This window comes from Patagioenas fasciata, chromosome 1, assembly GCF_037038585.1.
Source record: "Patagioenas fasciata isolate bPatFas1 chromosome 1, bPatFas1.hap1, whole genome shotgun sequence".
In the NCBI taxonomy this organism is placed as follows: Eukaryota; Metazoa; Chordata; class Aves; order Columbiformes; family Columbidae; genus Patagioenas; species Patagioenas fasciata.
Window position 1 is genome coordinate 182,649,131 of NC_092520.1, and position 22,830 is coordinate 182,671,960.

The 22,830-nt window shown below is 39.7% G+C and overlaps 1 protein-coding gene across 1 annotated transcript in view; it reads right to left on the reverse strand.

Annotated features, from left to right (window-relative positions):
- Positions 1-22,253, reverse strand: part of ANO6 (anoctamin 6) — a 75,879-nt gene extending 53,626 nt beyond the window's left edge. The window contains exon 1 of the mRNA XM_065836936.2: positions 22,107-22,253. Coding sequence (XP_065693008.2) covers positions 22,107-22,197 — 91 coding nt within the window. The 5' untranslated portion in view covers positions 22,198-22,253. The remainder of the gene's footprint in view (positions 1-22,106) is intronic.
- Positions 22,254-22,830: the final 577 nt, after the last annotated feature.

Sequence of the window (22,830 nt, forward strand, 5' to 3'; positions counted from 1 at the left end):
TGCCAAGCATTCCTGAAGTTGCCAAACTTCTTGTGCCAAAGAAATTCTTGGCTATCATCGATTTATTCTCTAATGGAAACAATCAAAGGTGAAAAAGGGCAGCAGCACTCTTTAAGCTTGTAAATCACCTACATAAGTCAAACTAATAGACACAGAACTATTCTGAGAAGCCAAAAAGGTTTTACAGCACCAAACTAATAGAACCCAGTACTTCACTTCCCTCAACAAACCTGTGAGACATTGCAAAGGACAAGATCTCAGCCCTGGCACTGAACACGGTACCTCATGAGAAATTACAAGTGTAAAGCTGGGAAGTGATGTCTGGGATCATCCAGGTCCCCAGGTGTTCCTTCTTTGCTATAGAGATCACATTACCTCTCGCTTCTTCTGGAGTATTATGGAAGAGCACTGACTGTAAGTCCCAAATCCTGTTTACAGGGGAAAAATAAATTAATAGAACATTGTGTTCTCTGAAGTACAAAACCGATGTGATCAAGAATATCTGCTCAGCCCCTCGGTAGGATTTGCCTGCTGCACAGGGAGAGTCCTCCATGAGCAGAGAAGTTTACAGTAAGGTTCTTACTGGAAAACATCATGAAATATTTGAACGAAATTTTTATCGGAATCAGCACATTCCCTGAAATGTTTGTTTGACAGTCCTGTCATCACATAAGAACAGAAAAAGTAGTCATTAGTAAAATCTGTCCTAATGAAAGTAAAATAAAAAGATAATATCAGTTTGTCATCATGAGGCTCACAGAACTGGATGGAGTGAGATTGTTCCCATCTACTGGGAAAAACAAGAAGACTCAAAGATGGTGGTTTTTGCCTTCCTAAGTAAAGGCTATTCTGCATCATACAACTGCCCAGAAAACAGAGCAACATTCTGGTAGTATCTCCCCACCTTGGCAGGCTGCATTCGTGCTAGCAGAAGACTGGTTTCATGATAACATAACTCACAGCACCCAAGAGGCAACCAAGCAAAAATTCCCACCTCAAAGGTACTACCTCAAAAGCCATGGGAAGGCATGAGGTAAAATACGGGATGTCAACTGAGTCCTAGAACAAATGAAAACTACTCTGAATCAAATCAGATTACTTTCATCTTATTTCATTAAAAATAAGAAAGTACTACTGTCTGCAATAAAACTAATGTTTCAAAGAGATTCATCTTCTCAAAAGGGATGAGTATTGACACATCCAAGACAGGGTACCATGTGAAGAAATGGCAATCACTGCATCAAAACTGTGGAAATAATAATGATAGGAGAGCATCATTAGCAGGTTAATCAGTCAAAGATCCAGCGTCATCCCTGAGTGTCAGCTGGGGACAGCAGTAAAACCACTGTCCTGAAAGGGACTTAATGTAGATGGCAGCTTCCTTAAGAATGTCCAGCTTTTCGTCTCTTGGTCCAAAAATAACAAAATTATGGTACTAAAGTATATGACTCTGTCTTGGTGTTTGGGGAGAAAAGAGGGGAAAGACGGAGACAAACTTATGTCATGTTGTTTGAAAAACCCCAGATCATAAAAAATGCAGAGAACTGACAATACAAAGGAGTTTCCCTACTGAGCAAAGATTTTGCTTTTCCAAGTCTCAGCACTTACCCAGAAAGAGAAGATACTGTTATAAACATGACTACAAGCTCTGGGACTAAGAAAAAAGAAAACTTTGAACATACGTTATTTAGACTAGAAAAAACAACTACTTTCATTCCTGTTAATTTATATCAGATTTTATATATTACTATATTAATTATATATATGTATAAAATCAATATATATAAAGACATTAATTATATAAGTATACACAATTTTTTTAAAGTCTTATATTTACTACTAAAAAAGCCTATCAGAACAGATCACAACCCATTTAAAGGTCTGATCATAGAACAAATATTTTTTTCAGTTAAAAGTAAACTATTGAAGCCATATAAAATACTTGCTGAAATCTGAAATCAAGTAAAACCATTGCACAAGTTGAATTTTTCTGGAAACATAAACTGCTGGGCTGATGTACTATTTTTTGACTGCCACAATCTCTTTTGATTGTGCAGAATATTTCTTTATCATAGTTTATTTCATATGTTCAATTCATTGTATAGGAGTATGCTTAGAGCTAAGAAACTATTCAGAGGCTAAAAAGCTGGAAGATGTATTTTCCCTTTCAAATCTATGAATCGAAGAAAAAAGAGACAATGAGATCTGTAGCACTAAACCAAAATTAATTAAATGCCACTAACTGCCTTGAACTACTTCTTTTGTTAAAAAAAATCAGTTTAAATGTAAAATATCCTTGGTGGTCTTGATCCTTATATATCAAGCCACATACAAAATAGTTTTGTTTAATCACCTAAAGAATTTAAAAGAACAATAAAAAAACATCAAGGGCTCCTTATCTAGGTTGGTATGTTAACCTAATTTCTTTCATTTCACAGAGCAAATGAATAAACCCAAAGAGTTAAGAAAACAATGTCTTAGATTAACCTTCCAAAATATAGGTCTAATCTTTTTACCCTGCTCCTTGCTAGGTGGAGACATTATTATCAGGATATTATTACTGTTTAAAAGTCTGCCTGGGTTGAAGTAACTTTTCCAGGCAGCTCTTCCCTGGAATACATCTTGTCTCCACTCACGTATGAGGGAAGCTGTTACCATCACAAATTATCAATAGTTTCACCTCATTCTGCCAAAATACTATTGGCCTGTGCTTAGTAGCATTCATTCTTTTAAGTTTAGTTATTTGATTGGAATGTGTTTAAATCAGTTTTATTGCATACCTGTAGACCTTATTTGAAGAATACTTACTACTAAATCCCATACTCTTCACTTTCTGAAAAATCATGTATTTGAAGTGAAATAGAATTATTTTTATAACAAACTATATGATTCCTATTATTTATAGTTAATAAAAGCTCTATACAGCTACCTACCATGTGAAAGTCTTTTTCTCTTCTTATGGTCACCTGTAGTCTCAGAGCACATGAGAAAACTGGTAACAATTAGTAATGCCAAAATGGCTTCCCAAGCTGTCAATAAATAAATTACATTCCTTGTGCACTCACACAGAGCAGATCTGCAGTTATCATCAACCCAAAGCCTAAACTATGCCACATGATAAGAAAAACATTGATTTTCCTTTCAGACGCCTAAGCATACCCAATATGAAGCTATAGACACTATTGGATCACAAAGGAAGTGAAACGGCTTCCTTGGAAGATGATTCTTTCTTGTTTGGAAGACTATTTTTTTGTTAAGCTATCTTCTCTTTCAGCTGTGCAAACAAAGGATTCAGAACATGTGGTATGACTTTAAAAAATAAATACTCTTTCATGACTAACCCTAAACAGGAAAACATTCAGTTGGAAATACAATACAGAATATTGTTAGTCCAACACCCCATGTCCTGAAACAGCCAGCTCAGAGTTGGGGTAGCTCACCAAAAATAAAAAAGTAATTAGCAGGCAGTTATAGAACAAGAAATCACACTTTGTGGAAAGGACTCTTCCACTCTGTTGAGAGCAGTGCCTAAATATTTAAGAGGCACTGAGTTGGAAGGTTTAAGGGGCTCAGTAACTAAATTGTCAAACAGTTCTTATGTGTTCAGAGCTCAAAGTGGGACACTTGCCCAAAACCTGTGGCAAAAATCCTAAATCATTTCAATGAGACCTGGACAAGCCCCAGCTTCAGTTGTGAAAACAAACACCAGGCTAATGACTTTTTGGTTACAATTCTGTGAATCTAGAGAAATTTGCTGAAATGCAAACACTGGCTCCTGGTTTTCACTGCTGCAACACACGCCAGAACCAACCTGTCTGCATCAGACACCAGCTGATCGTAAATAACTGCAGAAATTCAGTTGCTAATTAGGCTATACCAAATGCTTTTCCTGAAGCTAAACAATCTACCCACCTTCAGCTGAAATGGCTGTCAGAAAGAATTATTTTGGTTCTCTTCTGTCAATAGGCCATATATAGAGACAATTTTTGGTTTTAGAATGTATTAACATGCCTACATGGTAAAATTTTAAACAGTATTTGGTATGCTTATTGCTTGTGCACTGAATGCATACATATCAAACAGCCAGTTAGATTTGTCAGAGTATAAAATAATGGAAGAAGCTGATTGAGTCAGAAGGCTTCAGACTGATAATATTTTCAGGCATTAATCGCAGGTTGGAATATGGGCTTCAATCATTCTCTCTTCTCCACATACACTTTCTTATAATCTATTAAGTAATTCAAGTATATTAAAATGATGCAACAAATGAGCCTTCTTAAACTTTTCAATTAAGGGCTGCTTTAATTATATATGGAATCAGGTAGAAAACTGCTCTAATGTTGACTGTCAAATCAGTGTGTTTCATGATTGATCAAATTATGTCACACAGTCATATATACTTTATTTCTTGAATTTTTAACAATAGTGCAAATATTGTCATTCCTGCTGCCAAAAATGCAAGTTCTTACTTTCTATGGTTAAGAAAAATTACTGTTTCAGTTACATTAAGAACATAAGACATAAGGGATCAGATGGGTCACTGAATCCAGCACAAACTTATAGACAACTTGTTTTTTAGTTTTGTTAGTAGGAACTGAGAGAAAATGTTCTTTACTTGGAATAATCTGTTTAAGTCTGAAAAGGGGATCAAGAAGAACAGGCTGCTGTTCTCCTCTTGCAGTACATAAAATCCAGGTGGCAGAGGATGAAATCCACTAATTCCAAAAACCCAAAGGGCACTAGGACAGATTTGCAGAAGGTGTTGGGCATATAAAGTTACAGATAAATTCCTGCTGCAGTATTTAAAAGAGTCCAAGCAGATTGACAGTTTTAATGCTAAATTATATCAAACGCACTGTATGGCACTTAGTGATCAGAATGAATCCATCAATTTCATTAACTACAGTTAATGCTTCTCTTGCTTAATAAAATATTTTAAATACAAATGGTTTTATAGATGCATTTTCTTCTTAATTATACAACATATTTAAGCTAACTAATAAACATGTTTGCATGTCGTTCTTCTCTATGGCTAATTACTTACCAATATGATGCATCTAAATACAAGTTCAGAGTAAGTAGTTATTATCTAGCAGATAAGCCATTCAACAAGAAGTTAAAAATCAGAGAAAGTACGCATCAAGCTATATACCTCCTGAAATTAATTAATGTCTGTGGAATTAAAGAGAGGATGTAGACACCTAAAACAGGATTTGGGAGTCACCAAAACACTCAGGTCCAGAAGTACAAAGGCTATACAGGTTATTACTTATCATGACCTGTAAATTAAATCTCTAACTTCAATCATTTCACTTTGGTTAATACTGCTCTACATGGCAGAATCTGATTTTCAGGGCTCTTCAAAATAATAGAAATTTATAGCCAAATGTGGAAAGTGAGCAGGTCGATAAGACTCTAAATTCAAACTCACAAACACTGAAATAGTGCTGGTTCAAGAGTCTTTGTCATCAGCGATGCTTATATGAAAGGAGACAAAGTAAGGGATTGGATCCTTCTCTTCCCATTCCAGAAGTGGTTCTTACTACACAAAAGGTAACAGGTACATGGTGGTACCACTTGATCTAGCACAGGAGGTGCTGGTGGATTTTGAAGCAAAGGAAGTAATTTTTCATTATAAAGCCCAAATTGTCTTTTTTCTTCTTCAGGACCCCACTTCCTTTTGTACAAAGATAAGGCTGCAATGAGAATGACTCCAGGTTTGGCCAAGGAAGAGAACTTGTGTGTCTACACCTTTAACTTGTTTTTGCAAAAGATGGATAGGATATAGAGACTGTAGGGAGATCAAAAGGAATGAAGATTATCTGATTGTCAAAGAATTTGTGTGCAGCCCTGGAGAAGTAGCCTATGTCCCAGCTTTGGGATCATGTGATGGTGAGCAAGCTACTTGAACAAAGTCTTGCTCATCTTTCCATGCCAGAGTTTTCAAGCTCACTGCCCAGGGTATTGCAGTCAGGAAGCTCAGCACTTTCACATTCATCACCAAGTTAGCTGGAGGAGTATGGTGCAGTACTTTGAATAGCAAGACTGGGAAATACTCTTCTTTCTGAAAAATCAGTGACAAGGCTTTTTTGGTTGGTGAATATTTTTTGGACAACCTTGTGTGAAACACAGAGAGTTTACCAGGCATAAACCCAGAACGGTATTAATACCTGATTGTACAAAGTGCTTGAAATGAAGTATTTTCTTGTGGCCCTGCAGTAGGCATGTCCTAGAGAGACCTGCTGGTGGGATGTATGTCTCTCTGTTCAACGTCTTGTCTTTGCACAACACATTCAGAAGTATTTTGCATTCCCCGCATCTTATCACTTCAGCTGCCTTCATCCTTATCATGGGGGTCTGGATTCCTGAAGCTCCAGCTCTCCCTAAGAAGGGAGTCAGGCAACCTGACCCTGGCATCGCTGCCAGATATAGTGCTCAAATATGGTCAGAGCACCATAGAAACACAGAGGGGGAAAGGAATGAAGATGTATGCAGTGCAAGGCTTGGATAATTCGAGTTAAACAAGGCTTAGGCTCGTGCTCTTAATGAGGAAGATAAAAAGAAATCTGCGATTACTACCAGTCTACTGAATGAGGCAGTGGATTTAAGAGAAAAAAAGAACAGTATGATTGTGTAATTAAAAACGGTAACATGCATGCAAACAAATAGCAGAAAAATTGAAGTTGCCTAGGCAACATTAATGCTGACATTACCCAACTTCTAAGTGCTTGACTTCACAACCTTAACGTTAACATTTTTTAGACATAATATATAATTAGCCATAGCCAATTAGGGATGCTATGACTCCTGTTGGTAACCAGTAATATTTACATTTAAATATGGAAAAAGATTACTGTTGGCTATACTGTATTATTTAATTATCCAGTTAGTTTAGAAATGAAATTATATCTGAACCATTTGAGAGATTCCCTAGAGCAGAAGTGATGGAACAATTATTACTGCAATTTGGCATAAGAAAACTTTGTTGAAAGTCTAGAATTTCACCCAATCAGACAATTTGATTTGTAGTCCATGTATAGGAGCACTCTGCACTGCTGATGAGTAATTTCAAAATGCACTGTAAGAAAAGTAATCATAATAACTACAGACACTTTTCCTTAGCAACTTGAGTATTAAATTTATTAAGTTTTAGAAGTCAGCTCAGAATAATGTAATTAGTGTAAATTCAGTACCATGATGGAAAAAAAAATCCCAGTGTATTTGAGCTTATTACAATCACTATGAATAAAAAGTTCTGTTTACTGCTGACAATTCAATTCCTGATGCCCAGCAACTACAGTTAAGCAAGGTCTGAGAGCTTCATGCCAAACAGCTGTGGCTTTGAAGACACAGAGGTTTCTAAATTATTTTCTGGAAAAATAGGCATTAACAAGAGGATGTGTGTGTGCATGCAGCTTTCTAGAAACAGTAATGTGGGCAGACTGATGGAAAATAAGAATATACTCTCTCTGCCTGGCATTGAAAAGTACACTATACAAGGGAAAAAACAGATGCACGTGAAAATACCAACTCAAGAAACTTATACACAAACATATTTTGAAAATATGAAGGCAATAAAATCAAACTCCTGAGTGATCAAAAGCATTTTTCCCTGGACTCTGAGAACCTGGAAGTAAAAGGAGGTAAGATATCAATGGTCATTACAGTCTGCTTACAAGACAAGGATGCTAAAATGCAGTGGAGTCCTTTGGAGAGAGATTGCTGTTCTGAAGGTCCTGGCCATTTCAGTCACTGGTAAAGAGCCTCCAGCTTCAGGTGACATGAATGCACAAATCAGGCATTGCACATTTACGAGACCAAGCCTTGAGCTTAGGCAGGGTTTGTAATGCTACCAGCTTTCCCAGGAAACACCACTTGCCTGCGGTCATTGAGCTGCAGGGCTTAGCGCTAGCTCCTGGCTTTTGTCCTTGGACATACTGCCTGCTCCCAGTCCTCAACTTTGTATTATAATGGAGTGTTTGGCCTGTAGCTTGCCCTCTGTCCATGTTCTTTCCTTGCCTTTGACTGCAAGGATGTTCACTGTTTTTGCACAAGGTCAGTGATTTTTAAGAAGCAGAGTGTGTGTGCAACAAAAGAGGAACATGGGCACATAAGAACAGTGATCCAGAAGTGACCAGTGGTGCTCTGGGCCAAAAGCACCATTCAACACCCTGAAGTGTAAGACAAGGGCATGTAGGTAGCGAAGGTCTCACAGTATAAAATTAGACAGAAGCAATATATTAATGTTTTAGATCATCTTGTATCTACTTTCTCTATACTGTTGTTTTGTACTTTCTTTTGTTTTGTTTTTTTTAGGTCTAACTGTATTTATAAACCAAAACTCACAGTGACATTATATTTAGTTTAATTTTGGCGGGATTTAGCACTCAGCCCTTTTAACTGGTTATTCATTTTCTTGAAAGTCCTTAGAGTAACAGGTTCATGAGGTTGTTGCAGCACACATATCAATCTCAGTATCTTCTAGAACCGTGAAAATATTTTATTCTGGTCTCCCTTCACGTGGTGGAGATGGAACAGTGAAGGAGGAGGAGAAGAGAGCTTTAGGAGAAGCAAACACCAAAAAGTGACAGCAAGGAGGTGACAGTGTTTGTTGTGCCCGCCACTCTGTAACACACTACGGGGACTACGGGGCAGATCCAGGCAGAGCATTTCTGGTGGCCTCACCTCTGAGCTCTCTGCAAGAAGCATAACCTAACCTTTAATGAAAACCTAAAATATCACACACTTGAGGAACATTTGAGGTGGGACAGCTGAACTCCAAGACATATTTTTGTGCCTAGAATGACCAATTATTTCAATAGCAATGTACTTTCTAAAAAGCAGGGTTGTACCTTTGAGACTGAAACCTTTAGCTGAAATTTGCCTTGCCTGACTTCTTACTGTCCCATATCAAGGTGGTGTATTAGACAAGGGTCCATAGATATGAAAAACACCCCTAACTAGAAAAGTACTGGCACTTTGATTCCTCATGTATTATGAAATGAAGCAAAAATGTTCAGCTGAAAAAAAAATGGAAAATTCTGCTCATACACTTTCACAGACAAAGAGAAAAAGGGCAGTGCTGATTCCAAGGAACACGTGTAATTCAACATTTCAACCTCCCTGAAAGTAAACTTTGCTCACTAAACTCCAAGGATTTTTTTTTTAATATCAAATATACATTTTCTCACTTCCATAGGCTTCAGTTCCCTACATTAGCACAGTTAGAAAACTGCCTGATCATGTAAAAGAAGAGCTTTAAAAATCTTACCTATTGGCATATTTTTGACCTGCATTCATTGTAGACAAAACCTTAAAGGTTGTAAGTACTCACTGTACCAGTCCCGTGTTGCACATAACACTGATGGGATATGTTCACGCTTAACTTTCACAGCTAGGATTTCAATATTCACCTTTCCTGTAGCCACAGACTTCGGTTTAGGTTAGCATCTGCAAAGTGGAGCAATACTGAAACGTGAAACCATGAATGACTCCTCTGTCCCTGTTTGCTTCAGGCTGGCACTTTGGCTGTGCAGTCTGGACACTCAGAGCACCTTCTGACACTTCTGAGTGACATTTCTCTTCTGCATGAGCCAGATCTGCTCATATGGAGACAAGCTTGGGACTCTGAATGCCCTAAAGGTGGCACAATAAAAGAGCAAAGAAAATACTGAAGGTTATGAAAAAGAATGGAAAGATTAATCCTGAAAGCAGCTGAGATTTCTCTGGAGTTTATTTTTGTGTGCAAGTTGTTCCTAAGGAACATTTTGTTGAGGTGAATGGTCAGTGGGTTTGTTCAGTGAGCTGTACGCAATGAGAGAAGCAGAAATTCCTCTGATGGACACATTCGGTCTTATCTTAGATTGCAGGATAAACATCTGTCCCCAAAACATTTAATTAAACTCTCCTCCATTCAGAGGAAACAAACAGAAAGAAAGACAAGGATACACCATCCACAACGGATAAATGGAGAACTATTGTTTAGACAGATATTTATGCTTCCATCCTCAGTAGTTTTGGAAAATAAACCACTGAAAAAACCCACCCTGAACAGCAATATACAGTCTCTGGGGGCTGAAGCTGCAACATCTACACACTTAAATAACTTTATGGATGTTGATGATTCAACTTAACTCAAAAGGACTGTTCTCATGCTTGTGTCATGTCTGGCTTGTAATGTCCCTACATGGACTGGTGTGCAGAGACAAGCAGCAGCCTGATAACCTCAGAGGTTTATGCTGCTGTGTGAGGACTATAGGAACGAGCTGCAGGTAATCCTGTAAAAATCAGGATTCCTACCATGGGCTGAGAGGAGTACATGAAATTGTGGCAATGTAACAGCTATTAGAAGTATTACACTACTTGGGCCCAAACATCATAAAATGTAACTGGCTTTATGTGTTTTCTTTCTCTGATAAATTTCAGAGGAATTGTTAGTGAGCCCTGACTTAAATAATCTCTGTTAAACCACAATATTGCTGATATTTTAAGAGGTTCAAAGGATAAAACCGAGAAGCAGCACAAGCTGTTTATAATTTTTGTGTAATCTCGCTGCCTTCCCTGCCCAGATCGTGTGAATGCCCAGAACCTGGACTAACAAACACATATCTCTGAAGGCTGGTTTGCTGCAGGGCTGTGACCTAACGCTTTGGTGGGGACTGTAGACTTTACCCTCTGGTGAAGAGTATGATAAGCTGGTTTTATTACCTTCTCCAGAGCTTAAGAACATCATTGCACAAGTGTACCTGGACTTCTGCCAGTCCCTGACTCCCTTCTTGAATCTGAAGGGGTTTTCTTCATTGCTTAAAATAACGTGAGGGGTTTTTTTCTTCATCCCAGAGCAACTAACCCAAATCAGCTGTTCCTGGGCAGGAAACAAAAAGAAGACAAGCCACTTTTGCTTTCACCATGAGACGGACTTGCCAAGAACAACCTCAAGCATACTGTCAAAATTACTGCCCAGTTATTTGGGGAACGAGTGTACCCTGCCTTCCGGAGGGCAGCCCATGTGCAGCACTTGCCCCAAGCTACAAGCAGCTTTTTTAGCATCCAAGCTGGTCCCATGGTGTTCCTCACCAATGCCAAGTCCAGGCAGCTGTGGAGCCTTTTCACTGGGAACTGAAATGATTAACTAAATCATAATTGCAGATCACTCTTTGGTTAGATTTCAATGCCTATGGATCAATGAGCTATCTAATTAGAAATCTTAAGTTTGAAATATGTTTATAAAATTATACCCATTGCTATTAAATTTACATGTCTCGAAGGAGATATATCTGAATTTCTGTAATCAGTTTCTCAGCATGTTTGCTTTAAAGTATTTCCTACACTCAACTGTTACACAGTGTGTTTATAGGAGGGTCCCCAAAAGATACTTTTATTTACTTGACTATGAATATACTAAGTTTAAAGTCAAAATCTACAGGCATTTTTGAGCTACTTGGTGTGTGTAGGTGCAAAGGCTCATGTCTGTAAGAATTCCTAGTGTTGGACTCAGAGTTTAGAAATAAACTGTATACTTTCGTTTCCTAATCAGCAAATACTTTGTAGTTTTAGCAATTGAAGGACTCTTCAGATTTCTCTCTTAACAGCTGCAGCTTAATAACCAGTTTCTACCTAAAACCACCTTCTTCTGTGCATAAAAGGTTTAAAAGAGAGCTTGGCTCTTCTTGTAAACACCAATAAACTTACAAAAACATCTGGAGCTCTATTTCGCCCAGACTGCATTGCCCTTGAAGCTTTTTTTTTCTCCTAATTTTGTTAACACCAAGGAACAAGTTTAAAAAAAGTATTAAAAATCCATCATTGACTCATTTATTCTTCAGGTCTTTTTGATTTTTTTTTTTTTAAACAATATGTTACATGTTTAAGTCTTACCAAACATTGTAGAATTTTTTTCTGGGCTGTTTGTCTTAAGGACAGCCATCAGCTTATAGATTAAATTGTGCTTTTGTGCAAATTCCTTCTTGTCTTTTATAGACAGCAGAATAATTAAATGAATTTAATTATTTTCCCTACAATAAATCAGTATATACAGAGATGATGAAAGATTTAATAAAGATATTTCCTCCATTAGGGACTAGTTCTGCATTCTCTACTATGAATAGCATTTACAAAAATAATGTTATTCCCACTCTAGTCAAAAGGACTTCTCACAAGGGTAACGTGTGCATTGTTTGACCTCATCCTTGTTTATTAATGGCTATAAAAACTCCATTAGACTACTTAAGGAAAAAACACATAGAAAGAGAACACTAATAATTTTATTAACGTTGTACACAAACTAATAAAACTCTCTGGCAATGCTAGAGTCCTCTGGATCATCATCTCAGTCTTGTTTCATTGAACGTTATTATCTCTAACCGCAGTGCCAAACCTAGAGCAGTGGAAATTTTTTGCAAATAATTAATGGTATAAAGATAGTAATTTTTCTCCTGCTGGACAGATTACCTATGAAAACATTCAGATTTTTTACTATATATTAAAAATGTGTATGAAAACACCACAAATGAATTACTTCAATTGACTGTACCTGCAGTATATCACCTTAGTCCCTTGCTGTAGCTTGTTTTCCTGATTAACTGACTTGGAATAATCTTTATGCCACTGCTTATGAGTTCCTGACTAGGTAGGTAGGTGAACAGCTGCGCTGGTTGGCATTACCCTTATGAACACTGTCGAAAGTTCTTCCTCTTTCCCTTTTACTTACTTTCTTTCTCAGTCTGTACCCAGGTCTCAGTGGATGTTTTGCCTTTACTTCCGATTCCTTACTCTTTCCATCTCTTCAACACTTCTTATTCTGCCAGACCCTTCAGTCAAGACCCCAGTCTGTGGTCTACAGGAGTCTCTCCACTGATCTAAGTTTTAGTTTTTGCTGCTTATCTCAAGCTCCCTCCCCGGACAGCAACAGATCTCAGCCTCTCCACAGGCAGGACATGGCTCTTCTTCAACTCCTCTGCCGTGCCAGATCACAGCAGCATGTCCTTGGATTACTAATATCACTTCCCAGCATCTTTAGAAGAGTTGCTACATCAACAACATTTTATAATTGTCTCTCATATTTTCCATCCCGATCTGCAATCCAGATGACATTTTCTACTTAAATATTCCTCCCACAAAGGCACGAAGGAACCCACCATCTTACACCCACTGAAAAGTCACTAATCTCCTCCCTTTCTCCCGAGCAAAATACATTAGCACCACCACAGCACAGAAGACTCAGTACTTGTCAGTACAAGTGCTCGTTGCTCCCATTCTTCATTCCAAATTCTCTTCCTTACTCAGTGCAGATTCCTCACCTGACTGTAATTTCCCAAAGCAGTAATGGCTGAGGGACAGGTCATGGGTCTCTGCTGCAAAACTAGAGCAGGAACCAAGATCTTCCCGTAGACGCTATGAAAGTCAGATGCCTTAGCAAAAGATCCACACAATGTAGAAGCCCACAGGACAGAAACACACCGTGGACACTCAGGTTATCAGGTATTTAGACATGCTCTCACATAGCACTCAAATAGCTTTCAAACAGCACATTTAGGCAACGGCTCTCAAACAGCACTTGAACAGAGCAGAGGTTGTGGCTGTTTCCCATAGAACACCACCGGCACAGCAAGTCATTCTGATGACTTTACTGTAAGCAGACTCCTATGCAAATATTTAATGTCCTGTAATAAATCACATCTGAAAAATGCTGGAGAACCTGACTAACCAGATTGATGGAGCCAGGGGAAATCCATCAACAAAAAACTGAAAGGAAGGGAAACTAAAAAAGCAAAGTGAAATCTGCTGCTGGTGGCAGTTGCTACAAATTTTTGATTTTCAGTTATGTCTAAGGAATATTGATGATTAGCGGTTTAGTTGAAAATTATTTAATATAAACACTAAATTGAAAGGTTCAATCTTATTCAGCCTTTATACAATATCCTGTAACTAAGCTGCAATTTCTACCACATGAGGCATAAAATCAATTAAAGAATGTTTATGCTCTAGTAGACTTGTAACTACACTGCTTAAAGTTCAGTCACTTTGTGTTTGAATATATTTTTGTTAGTTTTCCAATCTGAATCTGGTATTCATTAAAGATGTTTAAATGTGATTTCTTTCCAAAACCTTTTGGCCTTCCTGGTTCTTCCTGCTAACAGGGTCTATGCTGGTCTGAATCTTACACTTTTGCAAACATAATATTTTTTTTAAGTATGGCTGTTTCCATTAGCAAAACTATCTAGGCTCTGCCTATTTTGCATTCAGTAATATTATGCCCTGCAACAGGTCAATTGGTGCATGGGAGATGGACCATGTATATTGATATTGATAAGGTTTGAAACTGAAAGGCTTGTGAAGAGGCAGCTGCTCTGACCTGGATGCAGGATATGAATGGGAAAAAGGGATTACAGTCCCATTTGATGGCATCATGCAATGGAAGAATATGTGTCAGGCTGGTGATATTAATGACAGTCTTCTCCTTTTCCTACCCTTTGCTACTCAACAGTCCATCACTGATAAACCAACTGCAGTAGATGGGTTACCTTCTCATAGGCAGAGTATGAAGCCATGTATACACAAACATGGGGTCTGAGCACATCTCTTCACTCCTTGGGGAGTAATGAGGCTGGGGAGTGATTCTGAATCCTGCAGAGGAGTGGAGCAGCTCCCTTATGAGGAAAGGCTGGGGGAGCTGGGTCTCTTTAGCCTGGAGAAGAGGAGACTGAGGGGTGACCTCATTAATGTTTATAAATATATAAAGGATGAGTGTCACGAGGATGGAGCCAGGCTCTTCTCGGTGACAACCAATGATAAGACAAGGGGTAATGGGTATAAGCGGGAACACGGGAGGTTCCACTTAAATATGAGAAGAAACTTCTTCACAGTGAGAGTGACAGACACTGGAACAGGCTGCCCAGGGGGGTTGTGGAGTCTCCTTCTCTGGAGACATTCAAAACCCACCTGGACACCTTCCTGTGTAACCTCGTCTAGGTGTTCCTGCTCTGGCAGGGGGATTGGACTGGATGATCTTCGAGGTCCCTTCCAATCCCTGACATTCTGTGATTCTGTGATCCTGTCACTGCCATCTTGAGGTTGAGATTTTTTTTTTTTTTTTTAATTATCTCTAGTGATGCTTCAGGATCTCATTTCTAAAGTCCATGCAGGGAATCATGCCTACATATCTACTGTTGCCATCAAATGCTTGACTCTGGGACAGACAAGAACAATAGGTAGAGCTAATTCCATTGAATAGAGCAAAATGACATTTCAGATGCTTGTACAATTCCTCAGGAAGCAATCAAGACACCCCTCCTGTCACGAAGCCTTCAGAGATGTGGGATATCTGAATAAAGTGGGAGGGGTGGAGAAGACAAAGGATTCTGTGTTCAGACGTTTGCATTCTTACACTGATTACCAACCAAAATCTGTTGTTTGATGACAATTCGCATGACTGCCAGTTTTCATTTCCTGCAGACACTGGCAATAAGAAGATAAAGGGTACGGTGTTCTTCACAGCTTTGCATTCCTACCACACTGTCACTGATATACCCATATGAAAAATGAGGCCAAAATCCCAGGAAGACTTAAGCTGCTGCTGTAAGGCAGTTGTGGGGAGAATGCTTCTTTGTTAGCCAAGCCAGGTTGTGCTGGCTTGACATGTTTGTGACATTACAGCCTACAGCTTTCATTTTGGCTTCCAGATTCATCAGACCTAAACCCTGACACAGTGTCTGAGGGGGCTCTCCTCACGGCCAGGGCAGCAGATGAACACGTACGCTCTTCAGTGGGAAACCTGCACCACCTGCATTCACAGTGAGCCTGGATTTGAATCAAAAACCCCTAAAAAGTTACAAGTGATACTAGGCCCATGCCTTCGTGAATATTTTTTAAATTGTATATGAAAATATTAGTTTAATAACATATATTCTATAGAGCAATATTTCAAACTGTTAGAAAGGACCACGCCAGAGACATGCACTGTAGCAATAGCGACAGTCCAGTAAAATCAACCTGATTTTTTCTATTCATTAGGATACAGAGCTCAGCACTTGTATAATATTTCTGTCCCCACCTTCGCTTCCTGAATATAAGAACAACACACAATCCAACCCACAGCACCATTCCTCAGTGCCTTCCCCCTTGACATTCACATCCTGTTAAACAAATTACCTTGTTAAACACACAACTGCAGCAGCTCCATAGGCTTAAGGCCTGCAGCACCTCTTTTCAAAGATCTCATGTCAAACACAGGATATTTAGTTTTATTATTTGTGTATTATTAATAAAGCATGAAAATTAGTAATCCTTTTTCCTGACCTACCCCAGTTAATCCCAAACTTGAGGTAATGGTTCTTCATTTGACTTTTTTTAGGAAGGTACAAGAATGTATTATCTCAAATGAAACAACAACAACAAAACTGAAGCCAACCAACCAAAAATTAAACAGCAACAAAACAACAAAAGAAAGATGTATTGTTCTTTATAAGGGATAATCTGGAAGGCATTACAAAGGCCATTTAATTTATGACAGGTAATTGCTCTTATATAAAAGCAACCTCATGGTGGTGGTTTCTGGGTTTTTTGTGTTTTGTGGGGTTTTTTTGTTGTATTTTTTTGTGGTTTTGTTTGTTTTGTTTTGGTGGGTTTTGTTTGTTTGTTTGTTTTTGTTTTTTAACCACAGCATAAAACACCTGTTTTAGTATCAGCTAGTTCCCCCCTGGGATTTGCCACACATCTAGTGGCATACTAGACCTTAGTTCCACAGCATGCAACTCGCCATTTCCTAGGAAATGGCAGGTACCAAGAAACACGAGGATGAGATGATTTAAACAATAACCACTTTATTGAATTTTCCATGCATATAGTAACAGATCTTATGGACAATCCTTCTCTAATTACCTCTGAACGGCCCATTTGTGTGGAAACACGGGGTCTGTTATGGTATGCATCCATCACCCCTTCCATGTCTTTGGTCTCCTGAAATTCAAGCTCTCTACCTGCAATGTGATATACTGCATAAATTGCAAATTGGCTGATACTAGGACATTTTTTGTGAGTTTTTGATTGCATTACTTCCAATAACTGTAGCACTATGGAACTGCTGGAGTTCTGTGCCATGCAACGAAAGCCTGCCTGTTACCTACATATCAATTTTAATAAGTTTTCTTTTTTTACAAATGATAATGCTTCATTTTAAAAATCTGAGATGTTGAGTATAAACATGTGTAGGATATTTTTCCTTTTAAAAGAATGTGTGGGCTGTGTAAATAGAGGAAAAACATTAAGGAATCACCTGTCACAAATAGCTGGCATAAAATTAATGACTTAATAGCCAGGAAAAGAAACAAAACTACTACAATTATAGTTCTGCACATGCCAAAATTGATACAATGACAGATAAAAGGTCCTCCTACAGATTGTAAACTTACCTGTAAACTGCACTCTATGTTCAGTACAGCTAAATCCAAAATACAGGTACAAAGAATACTTTCAAATTACAGGAAGTTTCTGATGGACAACTGGGAACTCTCTTACAGTTGAAAAACTTTAAAAAAAGAAAAATTTCATAAATGTGTGAAGCTTATCAGTCTCCTAAATTCCTGCCTGATTCCTGAAATACTCTGATCTCCTCCAGAGTTTATGAATTATAAATAGCTGCAAAACAGCAATTACATTGTAGTTAAATATTTAAATTCTCACTGTGTATTTTTTTAGTAGTTTTGCAGAAAAATGATTAAATCAGAATTAAAAAGTGAGTGGTACTGGCAATGTACTGTCCAAACACAACCATACTGGTGGTTACTCCTGCGTGGCTTGGATTTGGTAAAATTGAAGTGGGCAGAAAGTAAAAAAATAAAATTACTGAGATATGAAGATAAGAAGAAACATAGGCAAACCATCAGGGTAACAGATACAAGAGGAAGGATGCAAAGGCAAGAAAGGTAGTTTAAATTTTGAACAGTATTACAGGATACCGTTTCCTGGACCTGTACAAGTTCCTGTTCACCACGAAGAGTCTCTTGCTGCCTCAGGGGCAAATCAGAATAAATGAGACGTATGTCTGCAATCCTGCTTGCTCCTGTTCCTTGTGTCCTAGTTACCCATGTACAAGAACACTGCCATGAACAGAGCACATAATTGGGGAGTAGAAATTCTTGATTCTGAGCTCATCAGACATACTCGTCCTGCAATCTTCTTCAGGACAGAAGGTGACTGATATGTACCCAAATAATTTTTTAGGTTGATTACAAGACAAAGGAGAAAAAGAGAAGAAAAACAGGTGTGATAAGAGTTGACTGGGGCAGGCCTACTCATTAGTGTAGGTAGACTGAAAAACAAGATATCATCCTTTCAGAAACAGAATTACATTTTTTAAAAGAATCTGCTTATAAAACATTGTATGTTATAAAATTACCAGATCTGATCCCTGAACCTTCTGCAGAGTGGACTACTTTTAAATTTCCCACAGTAGGGGAATTACAGTTGCTAAATTGCAGGACAAAGCCACATTTTTCAAACACGGAATCTAAGTGTTGAGACTTTCCATTGCCTTTTGAAGACTTCTATAGAAAATTGACCATTCACAGCATCATGAAGGCAAACACTGGAGAAATTTGTGGAACATTGTTGGTATACTGTACATTCATACTGGAGTACAGTATAGGTTATCAACAGTATTTGTAGGGTCATATGAGAAGCAGGTCAAGCTAATGAAGGTATTGAATAGGAAAAAAATAGAAGCTGTAGGCAGACAATACGATAAAATTCAGTATGTGCCATGAGGAAACAAGCAGAGAACAGAATAGTGAGAAAGAGCAATGAGGTAAAGAACAGCTACACGTGCTCCTCACATTCGGATTACAACACCGTCCCTTAGGAGAGAGTTACAGTTGTACAGTGGGGTGCACAACACTCGTTATTTTAGGTTGCAACTCCACAAATAATGTTGCATGAATAAGCCAGTGCTGTTGTACATTTTTATTCTAGTTGGTAACGTGCTGAACAACAGAATGAAATACTTTTCAGAAAGAAGAGCTGGAATCCTCATCAGCATAATACCTATATTGTGTGACAAGAAAAAGATTAACGTATGAACATCCATTTCCTGTTAATCTATAAAGCATGGCTTGATGATTATTGCAGCAGTGTCAAAAGATGGGAAGATGTTGTACACTCCAGGCTCAAGGAACAACCAGGAGATACATTTCAGCAAAACCAAGACAAAAAAAAAGAGTGAGCAAGATGCTAACATATCCTAATAAAGAGAAAAGTATTTCATGCCGAATGGTTAGTCAGGGTGGATGCCTCTGGATATTGTCCGCAGAAGTCGATTTTTCTGGAGAGCACACTCCTATATTCTGTAAATCCCAAAACACAAGCAAACTAATTTAGATATGGTATGAGGTTTGGCACCAGGGAAAGAAAAACTTCACAATTTATGCAACTGTCTGACAGTTTCTAGGCAGAAAATAATGGGTTTGGAGAATTTTAAATGCTTTGGCAACCACAGGTCAATGTGCTTCCCACCATTTCTCCCTAGTAACAAGGTGTCTCAGAAACAAATTGATGACAGTAATGTAACAATCCCCTTGAAAACAGTCCCAAAATAAAATGTTGCCCATCTTGTTTAAGCACTGAGAAAAAAAAAAAAAAGAGGCTTTCAGCTTGTCAAAAAAGCCCAACCCTGGGACAAGACATCCTTCCTTAAGCACAAGTCTGATGGAAACAACCCGTTTCAAAGCTGCATATGTCCGGCAGCACAGTTGTGGTACCATCCTGCAGACTGGGACTCATGAGCCCGGCTCCATCTCTGGACTCCTGCTGACATGAGCGGTTTGGAAGTCACCAGCATGGATAACCAAAACCAACTGCATGCCAATATGAGCCAGAGCACTGCCTTTCTGTGCCATGACTACAAACTTTGATATGCCATAATAATGGTTTCCTGATAAGCTATAAACTCTTGGGACTGACCTTGAACAGACCTGGAGAGAGTTTAGAAGTCCTGCTTACTTGCCAAAGCAGGGATGGCTTTCTCAGGAAAAGTGCAGATGGAAGTGGTACAATAAAGCTGGAGGTGGATGGAGGATTTACAAGTTTGGCAGAATAATAAAATACCCCTTCTGTAATGATAACGAATGTAAAAACCTCACTACTGTCATCCATGCATTTTGCAAGGCCAAACAGCAAATGTGAACGAGGTGAGCACTGCGTAAGAGGCTTTGCGTAACAACTCATGAAATCACCACTGCTCAATTTGTAGTCAATTTTGCCACATCTTAGCATATGTTGTTTCAAACTGCTGTATCCTGCAAGCAGAACATGCAGCTGGCGATTTGCTGGCTCTGGTAGCTGAACTAACCCCAAATTGGAAAGAGAGTCATGAGTAGGAAACAATTTAGTTGTTCTCTGGGGTGAAGAGTGGAAAGAAAAGGGCAAGTGTTGATTAATACATTGCAGAGTTGATACGCCCTTTAATTTGGGGAGTGGAGTCAAACAATTCCTCTGCCTCACTTCATACAGAAAACTCAATTGATCTTTGGACCATTCCCGTAAAGCAAAGGATACTCCCACAGCATCTGAAACAAAGGCTAATCATGTTGGAGGAAAGACATTCCCTGATTTCCACAGACGCTGGGTGAGGTTCGAACTCTATACACTTTTGGAGTGAGCTAACTGAATAAATGAGGCAAACCGTATTGGCCATTAGTAAGTATCAGCATTTAGAGGCAAGACAACTATCAAAGAGAGTTAATGCCACTAGAACTTTTTCGCTAATGCATAAATTCAGTCCCAATATTAAAAAAATATCAAAATTTAGTACTTGTCAGTAAAAACATTAACATCTTTTTGAACACTAATGAGCAGGAACCCTGTTTATTTGATAAAATTTATATATACAAATCTATCTTCTACTTGCTTGTCTAACTGACATTTGGCTGCATTCCTAGTTTGTTAGATCCATTTTAACAAGTTAAGCAGAAATAAAAGACTTCAGAATATTTGGAGTACTGCAGTTGAGATGAGCTTCTGAACTGAAGTAAATCTGTGTGTCTTCAGTGAAATTAACTGACCGCTTCAGTCTGAACCAACTGAGAATCAGCCCCTGGTTCTCCCTTAATGGAATTAATTCCCACAATAAATACAAATGTCATTGTCCTAGTCTGCTGCTGACAAGACTAACATTCACTGTCTTTGAATTCAAAACTCTCTAGTCTTTTTACTGTCTGTATTTCTGGCAGACACAATATGCACTTTTTTTTCCCAACAAAATTACTATATTTCTCAGCTTTGCCAGTTTTCTCCCTTGAGTTTTTTATTTTTTGAGGGGGTTGGGTAATTTTCCTCCTGGCTGTCAAATTGAAGCACGAAAGCCTGGCAGTAGGAGGAGAGGTGGCTGCTGTCCCTGGAGGCTGATGCCAGCCACACGGGTCAGTTCTGGGGGATGCTGCATGCTGGGGGTGTGCAGAGGCGAGGGCATTCTTCACATTTTCTGAGGGATCAAGTCACCCTGGCACAGGCTGTGCCTGCGCTGGGGGATTGCTGGAACACTACAGGTCTCCAGCATCACTAAGTGCTGCTTCTGTGCCACCCCACGCGGTTCCCTCCCAGGAGAGGGAAAGGAACAGGTAAAGTTTTAGGTGCTCCTCTGTCAACTGAGCCAAGCTGATGCTGCGGAAACAGGAGCTTGATGAGGAAGCTCCACCTGGCACACATCGAATCACAGAATAGTTCGGGTTGGAAGAGACCTTCAAAAAGGTCATCTAGTCCAACCTCCTGCAATGAGCAGGGACATCTCCAACTACATCAGGTTGCTCAGAGCCCAGTCCTGCCTGGCCTTGAATGCTTTCAGGGATGGGCCATCTGCCACCTCTCTGGACAACATCGCTGGCACAAAGAAAGAGATCACGTCTTTTCCATGGGAAAACCATCGGAAGTTGCGGCCGGAGGTGAGCTGTGCTGGAAGCACCCTGACTACCAGTCCCCCCGGCCCCCGTGTCACTGTCCTCCCCACCCGCGACACCGGCTCTCCGAGGAACTTCCCCGGGCCGCAGCCCCCGCCCGGGGCTGAACCCACTTCCCCCGCTGTCCCGGGGGGACCCTCCCCGCGCCAGCCCCCTACTCACCGGTCTCCCCATCATCATCATCTTCCTCCTCCTCTCCTTCCTCCTCCTCCCCCTCCAGATCCAGCAGCACATCTTGGTTCTCCACATTCATCTTCCCGGAGTCGCAGCCCCCCACGCCCGCTCTCCCGCCGCCGGGGAGGCGAGTCCGCCCCGAGCCCTCCCTGCCCCGGGGGCGGAGCGGCGAGGGGAGGGCGGGGCGGCCGCCGATACCTTGTCCCGCCGGGCTGCCGGCCGGGACACCGCTCACAGCCCCTCGGGGCTCGCAGCGTCGCACGGCTGCTGCCTGGAGCCGCTGGGCTCCGGGAAAGGCGAACGCTCGGTGCGGCTCCGGACAGGCAGCGGTTATTTCCTGAGGCTTTACGTCGCTGTCACCTTCCAGCGTGCAATTTGCTGGAGCTGTCGGAACAGGGAGGAGGCACTTACTGATCTTCGGGCACAGACCGTTATCAAAATCATGCTCTGTAAGCGGGCACATTTGCTTACTTCATTAACGGCATCCTGAATGATCAAAGTTGGAAAAAAACACTACATTTATCATGGTGGGGGTTTTTTGGTCGTTGTTGCTTGTTTGTTTGTTTTGGTTTTGTTGCTGTTGTTGTTGTTTGTTTTTGTGGGGGTTTTTTTGTTTGTTTGTTTGCATCTGGCCTTATCATAGAGTTCATATATCTGATCATATCACAAGCTGATCAAACACCATCTTAAAACTAGGGAACAGCTTTTGTTT